The 7,023-nt window shown below is 38.9% G+C and overlaps 1 protein-coding gene across 6 annotated transcripts in view; it reads right to left on the bottom strand.

The window, feature by feature from the left end:
* Positions 1-1,494: 1,494 nt before the first annotated feature.
* MIA2 (MIA SH3 domain ER export factor 2) overlaps positions 1,495-7,023 on the bottom strand; it is a 35,582-nt gene continuing 30,053 nt past the window's right edge. For 4 of the 6 annotated variants that reach the window (XM_030451804.1, XM_030451807.1, XM_030451805.1 and 1 more), the window contains 4 exons: positions 5,844-5,975; positions 3,425-3,501; positions 2,850-3,075; positions 1,495-2,057 (listed from right to left, as the gene is read on the bottom strand). In XM_030451804.1, the coding sequence (XP_030307664.1) occupies positions 1,906-2,057; positions 2,850-3,075; positions 3,425-3,501; positions 5,844-5,975 (587 nt within the window). In that variant the 3' untranslated portion in view covers positions 1,495-1,905. The remainder of the gene's footprint in view (positions 2,058-2,849; positions 3,076-3,424; positions 3,502-5,843; positions 5,976-7,023) is intronic. The other 2 variants (XM_030451809.1, XM_030451808.1) reach the window with 1 other exon arrangement.

The raw sequence follows: 7,023 nt of genomic DNA, 5'->3' as shown, positions 1-7,023 counted from the left end.
AAGTAATTGGCTAAAAATGATGCAACGGCTGAATTAAGCTAAATAGAATTAAAGCAATTTATCATTGATTATGCTTTAAAATGTCTGTTGTCAGAATTTATTAGGGAATAGCTCAAGTAAAAAGAGTTGCCTAAAGGCCTTTGAGGACTGAACTAGAAATAGCAGAATAAAGAGACTGCAGGAATGAGCCATGGAAGAGTTCTGCAGCTGAAAATAATGTGGAAATAAGGGTAGGAGCAGGAGTACTAAGCTGCAAAAGCTCCCCTGGCAGACTTAACCTAAACAATTATGAAAAAAAACCAAAAGACCACAACAGGCTGGAGAGTTATTTTGGTAACTTCTAATTATGGGGTGTGGCAGCTGCATTTGTGTTACAGGCTGAAACTGTGGTGTGTGTGTGTGTGTCTGCCCACCAATGGCAGCTGAACTGCCAGCTGCTATTGCAATAGGAGGCTTGTGTGGAAACACCTCGTTTTTCCAAGTCCCTCACTGAACGACCTCATTTTCAGGAATTACATAATTTTCAAGTTGCAGCTAACCTGACAGAAGAGCCAAGAGCTTCTAGCAGAAGTCTTCAGATTGTACAGGAGTCAGTAACAAGCACCAGGCTCTCCAGCTCCACTGTGCCTGGGCCCCAGGCTGTGCCTGCCGGCTCTTGCTGCAAGGGAGGAAGCAAACTCGCTGAAGGGGGGGTAAGACAAAAAATGCTTTAAAGGAACACAATTATTAATGCTGCAGTTTGTCACATCTGTCTTTTTTGATTCTGCTTTTTTGTGAAGCCTAGAAATCACAACAAAATGTGTATGGATGCAATTCTTGTCTAAATTGCCTAAAATTATGCTTGAGCTTTTTGAATGTTTGCCACAGCAGAATGGTTATGTTCTTGGCTACTTCTGTTGCTTTTTTTTTTCCCTTTCTATGTGAATTTGGAATATTTTCTATTCTATGTGTATTTTGGTATATTCTATGTGTATTGGTAAATTTCTAGATGAGAAATTCTACCTTGCCTTGCAGTTTTAGTTATCTGTCCAATGTGTTAGGATGAGCATGCTTACAGAAGCCTCCTGCCCCACCTCCCTGGCCATTGTGTTGCTGAGTGCTCTCCCAGGTTAGAGATGAAGGAATTGGGAAGTGTTTGTTGTCCAACCCCCTTCCCAGCTGCCACTTCTTCTAAAACCAAAACCCTAAGACTAATGAATTAATGTTGAGACAGCAAAAAACCCAAATCCTAGCTTGCTGCAGACGTGCATCTTCAAAGGCAAAGGTCTGGTATCACACTTAATGACTCCCTTCCTCCAACGTCATAAAAAACCCATACACCTCTTCAATAAATCACTACTCCACACGCTCAGTTCTGTAGTGGTGTTCTGCATTTCCTCTCCTCTCCCACTGCATTGCCACTTTGTAAAGCTTTGGGGTCACTAATAGAATATGGATGTAGTAGAGAATGGTTTGTGTTCTCTTCACACTACCTATGTTAGCAATAACACTGCCTTCATTTTCAGTTCTTTTATTAACCATTTCTGTTTGTTTTTTTTTTTTCACATTCTATACATAAAGCAGCAAGTATCATTTTTGGCATGCAGAGAAATCCCCTGTACAGCTAAACACAGACAAAGCATCTGAACTTTTAAAATATGGTTCACATGATTTAATTTTATACACCTCTGAAGAGATTACTGAAGTTAGAAATACTTAATTTGACTACTGTACAGTGGAAATCACTTATTCACAATATTCAGTTATTTAATTCTTTATTTACAAAATACTATCCTGAGACGTTTCTATTAAGCTTCAATTTGAGCAAAGTAATTTATATATATTTAAGTAACAATGGTTACTTAACTTAAGGGAAAAGCCATTTTAAGAGTACAGAAACTATTCAGTACGTTGCTCAAAGGACTGTCAAGTCTCCAGCAGTGGTTCAGGTTGTTCTACAGCTGATGGATTTGACTGAGGTGGCTCAATTCTATTCTCAGGGGGTGGTGGTGGAGGCAAAAATCCAGGTCGTTGAGGTGGATAGTAAGAGTAAGGTCTCATTGGAAATGGATTTCTCACTGTGAGAGAATCAGAGTAGTCCAGTTAATATCAATCACAACAGCAAACATACCTGTTCCTCCTACCCCACCTATCTTACTGCTCAGCAGTGGTCTACCTAAATAGAAGTTACAAAGCAGACCCAGGTTAGGGGTATGCTCTGAAGAGACAAAGATGCTTGGAAAGGGGAGAACAGAACAGTCACTTTTCTCTTATTACTTGTGATGGGCTCACAGCAGCAGTCAGTCAGTGCCTATCAATAGGCTGCTGCTGCTGCCACCATCACCGTTGGTCTGCTGTGGCAGCCCTTAGAAAATAACCATTTTGTTCTTCAGAGGTTAATCAGAGAACAGCCAGAGACAAAAGGAAGCCCCTCAGTATGATACAGCTTGCTCCACCACTACAAAAACTATACAAGTATGTCCCAAATGTGTGTACACAAGCATACCTCAAAGCTGATGGGTGCATCTTTTAAGATGCATCATATATGAATCCCCATAAGAGGAAAAGGGTTAAGATAAGCATCAAGTTTGCTTTCCTGTCCCAAAAAAAGAACCTTTTAATTGCCCAGTGTGTGTACATGTGTTTTCCAGCCAAAGCTAGTATTAGTAAAAGTTTTATCAATATAAGCAACTGTGAAAAAGAAAGTGTACAACACAACCTTCATCAGAAAAGAGGCTCCCAGTTAGCTGAACTGAGCAGCAGTCTGTACAAATAAGAGATGCAATCATTCCCCCAGTGTGGTAAATCTCTACTTGCACAAAGCACTCATGTTCAGCATCCTGAAGTAAATGCTGGCAAAAGCCACGTACTTGGCAGTGGAGGGCGTGGAATCCCAAAGTCTCGTACTGGAAAACATTCACGTGGTCTGTACATGCCAGCGGGGGGAGGGGGAGGAAAAGGAGGCCCTCCTCTCATGAAAGGTGCTCTGGGATCCACAGGCATCAGCGGAGGTCGGACTGGAGGGAAAGGTGGAGGAGCAAATCCTGAACTGATGGCTTCACTCTCAGGTGCCAGTGGCTGATCAGGTAGCGAATTCTGCAATAACGTGAAAACAGGGAAATTTAGCTTAGGGAAGGGGATAAGGAGAGGGAACATCTCCAGGCCCATCAGGCTCATTTTGATGTAGAGTGTCACACCAGCTAACAGCTAGTTCTGACCAGCAGCTTGGCCACAGTTTCATCTTCTGCATTGTAAATAATTTTCAGCAGAGACTGTATTAGTCACATATCAAAATTAATTCACAAGACAGTAAGTGCTGAGGTAAAACCATACATACAATTTTGTAATATGGACTGCACAGGTGACTAATGTACTAGAACAAATTTTTCTAAACATTTTGCAGAAAACTAAGGCTTCTTTAAATCAAGTTTGTTTAGCTACTTACAATAAGGTTACAATGATCTTTCATCTCATTTCCAGTCAGTTCTGTTTGTGGGCTGCTTTCTGAAGAAGTTTGTCCATCTGTATGCAAAAGATAGACAAGTTATTCAGTGCTGACCTCCTTTTCCCCAGCACTGACTTCAGTATTTTTTCTGAAGGATATACAGGCAAGAAAAGAGGGGGGAAAAAAGTATCACTGTACCAAGCAACACTTCTGCAGGCAAAATAAAAGACAACTGAGGACCAAAGCTATATGTATTTACTCCAACTTCTGTAAATGTTTCATCTTTAACCAAAATTTGTAGACAAAAAAGGCTTTTTTGCATGAGACTTGCCATTGTAAAACCTCAGAAATTCTTGTCAAGCTTCATCCTTTCTGACAAGAAGTTTCTTGCTCCAAGTATTTGCTTCAAAGTTTTTGAAGAGTTAACTACTCCATCTTAGGAAAAGGTATATTTTTTTGCTCACTTTAAAGAATATTTTGCTGAGGAAGTGTAGCTCATTCACTCTTTAGAACTGGAGCCTCAGTTTCAGTACTGAGAGACACTTCAGAGAAATTGTTTGCTGCTAGCCCTGAGTGAAGTTCTGAAGCCTTCTCCCCTGTATAGCTCTACCCAAGGCTAGTTAAAGGCCCAGTCAAACCAATCAATTTAAACTGCATTTTACAATAGATAAAAAATTTACTTTTACAGGTGTGCTTGCTTAAGGGCATTAGAAATAGAGGTGCTTATTCTTATAAGAAAATTAATAAAACACTGCAGTCTTTTTAGAATAGAACCAGGTAAGAAATTAATGCGAGATGTGATGACTCAAGGATAACTTTTAAATAAGAAGCAAGAACCAAAAAAATAGAAAAGAGAAGTCTGCTGAGGAAGAAGTATTGAAGGGACTTAATAATGGTAAATTCTAAGAACAAGAAGACTCCATGGAAAATTAGAAAGACTTTGTAAATATCATGTAATCATTGTAAAATGCTATGTAAGATGACCTGGAAGATTATAACTTTACCACTGTGATTATAGATTATACAGATTACAACTGCCACTGTGGTGATAGCCCAACTCTGAGTTGTATGGAATAAAGCAAATCCAGTGTACCCAGGAATTCTGTCAGGGAATTTTGTAGTAGACATGTTGCTGTTCAGAAGTTAAATGGTATGTGCTGCATGGGGGTGGTTTGTTTTGGGTTTTTTTGTTTGTTTGTGGTTGGGGTTTTTTGGGGGTTTGGATTTAGTTTAGTTGTAAAAACAGCAAAAATACTCCCAACATTCACCTAAGTCTAGTGAAATTATATGCCTCTGAAAAGTAACATTCACATATGCTTCATGACCAGCTAAATGCTGGCAGCAAGGTTATCCAAAACCCTGTTTCCAGTAACTAGGTTTTGAACAGCCCAAGAACTGAATACAGCTTTTCAAGTTAGAGTTTGGTTTTGTTGTTTTGTTTTCCAATTATTGCTTGCCAACAGCTGGATAAAAGGGTAAAAACCATTGATGCACCAAGTGAGAGAAAGGACAGAGCGCTCTCCTGTCCTTCAGTCAGTATCTAGGTGCTAGAACACAAGCCTCAGTGGAACACAGAGTAAGAACACAGAAGTTAAACACAGAGAGGAAAAGCAGGTGAGTGACTGCACAGGAACAGAATTCTCTTCCAGTCAAGAACAAATCCCTGTAAAACCTGAACTGTGAGCTGAAACACAATTCAGTGTTCTCAGTTATTACATTATAACACCAAGTAACAAAGGTTCTCTCTCCTATTGCCAGAAGCCAGGCAACAAAGATGGTAACTTACTCCTTATCATGTGAGTACACCGAGTGGCAAATTTGCTGTTGTGAGCTTAACAGCTTCATCAGCCTCGCTGATTTATCAGACGCATGTGACTTACTGGCCATTAAATAAGCATGAAAACTGCTTAATAATTATTAAAGGCTTTAAACTCTTAAACAGTTTCAGTGATAAGGTTTAAGCCACAAAAACCTTGCCTCTGAACTTCTAGCTTTTTCCAAATGTCACAAACTAGAATTTCCATAATTGGGCAATTTAAAACAAATGGTACTTGGGTCCCTGAAATTGTGATTAAGCTGGGGGCAACTGCACTGTAAACTACAAAAAGCTATAAGTATGATAAACAGTTTGAAGGAGGAGACCTCAGAACCTTCAACTTCAGTATATGAAGCCAGCGAGTATTCGAAAATTTTTCTGTTATTCTTCCAATCTTACTGACTTTAACTTACCCAAATGTGGCATGGAAATGAAAGTAAGGGTTTGTGACATTTAAAGCTTTGGCCCCTTCAATGAAACTCACCTCAATGGACTCAAGGCTCTCTTAGTAGCTCTAAAGTTGTCCTCTTGCCATGGCTTACTACATTTAGTCAACCTATACTGAGATTCACCATTTGACAGTACCATAGAAGCAATTCCCACCTGTTTTATCAAAGGACTGCACATTGTAAGTTCGTAGTTCTGCTGGTCCAGAAAGTCTTCCAGTATTTGGAGGATTAGGGAAAAATCTTTCTTGTCTTCGAGGAGGAAGAACTGTGTCACTGTAAGGCTCACCTAGCATTGAAAAAATCACACAGCCAGTGAAAATTTATTCCTTCCATTCCATACAATTTTAGACTGGCAAAAATGTCTTGCACTCCTGTTAACATCTAAAATTACTATTAAAAAGGGTAGCACACAAACCTTAAAAAAAAAACAAACATAGGAACCCCATGAAGTATATACCACAGCATGTGTTTCTAAGGAGCTGCAAATGAGACAGTCAACTGATTTTTTAACACACAGTTGAACTCTGGAAGTTATGGTTGCCAAAGTTATAAGTAGTGGGGCCTCGAAACAAAGGTTCAGCACAGCAATGAAGGTCAAAGGCAAAACAAGTTACATGTTTTAAGCCATTCTTTGGTACCAGTGCTGTTTCCATTATGTTTCATATGCATTTCCACCAACTTTGCTTCAGAGCTAACAATCAATCATGCAGCTACAGAAACAAGCTTTATCAGTGACATCCAAGTGCAGAACAGAGTTCAGGTTAAGGAAACAAGACCACATCCCTGGCAGTATTCTGTCAACAGATCAGGTGTGCCAAATGAGAAAGTGCATCATGAGCAGACTTGGACTTTTATAATCAGGCTTCTGATGTGTAACAATTAAAACACTGCTTGTGGCATCTAATAATCGAGGTACTCTAACATGTATATTTACCTATTTTTTATTTTTTTGTTTTCAGTTGTAGCATTTTTGCTTCCTTATTACAGGTATACAGAAGGATTGTCCTTCCTCCTGCATAGTTTACTTTAGAAATATCAGTATTATCCTCCATCTTCCTGATGTGATAATGTGCAATACAGCAGTTTAGTTGAAAAAGCCAGGACTGATTTTGTTATTAAAGAGACAGTATAACATGAAAATATATACCAAACAGGATGACTCTACTATAGAACAATGTTTATATTATTACATGAATACTGAAAAACATAATATCTGTCAACATTAGCTGGATTTTATTTATTATTTAAAGTTCGGTTACCATTAAAACATTTTACTTTCTTAGATCTCTTATTAATTATCCAGCCCAGACAAGTGTTTTGATGAACTAAAACTA

Source organism: Calypte anna, chromosome 5A (assembly GCF_003957555.1).
Source record: "Calypte anna isolate BGI_N300 chromosome 5A, bCalAnn1_v1.p, whole genome shotgun sequence".
In the NCBI taxonomy this organism is placed as follows: Eukaryota; Metazoa; Chordata; class Aves; order Apodiformes; family Trochilidae; genus Calypte; species Calypte anna.
The sequence above is the reverse complement of the archived record's forward strand: the minus strand, read 5'-3'. Positions and strand labels throughout refer to the sequence as shown.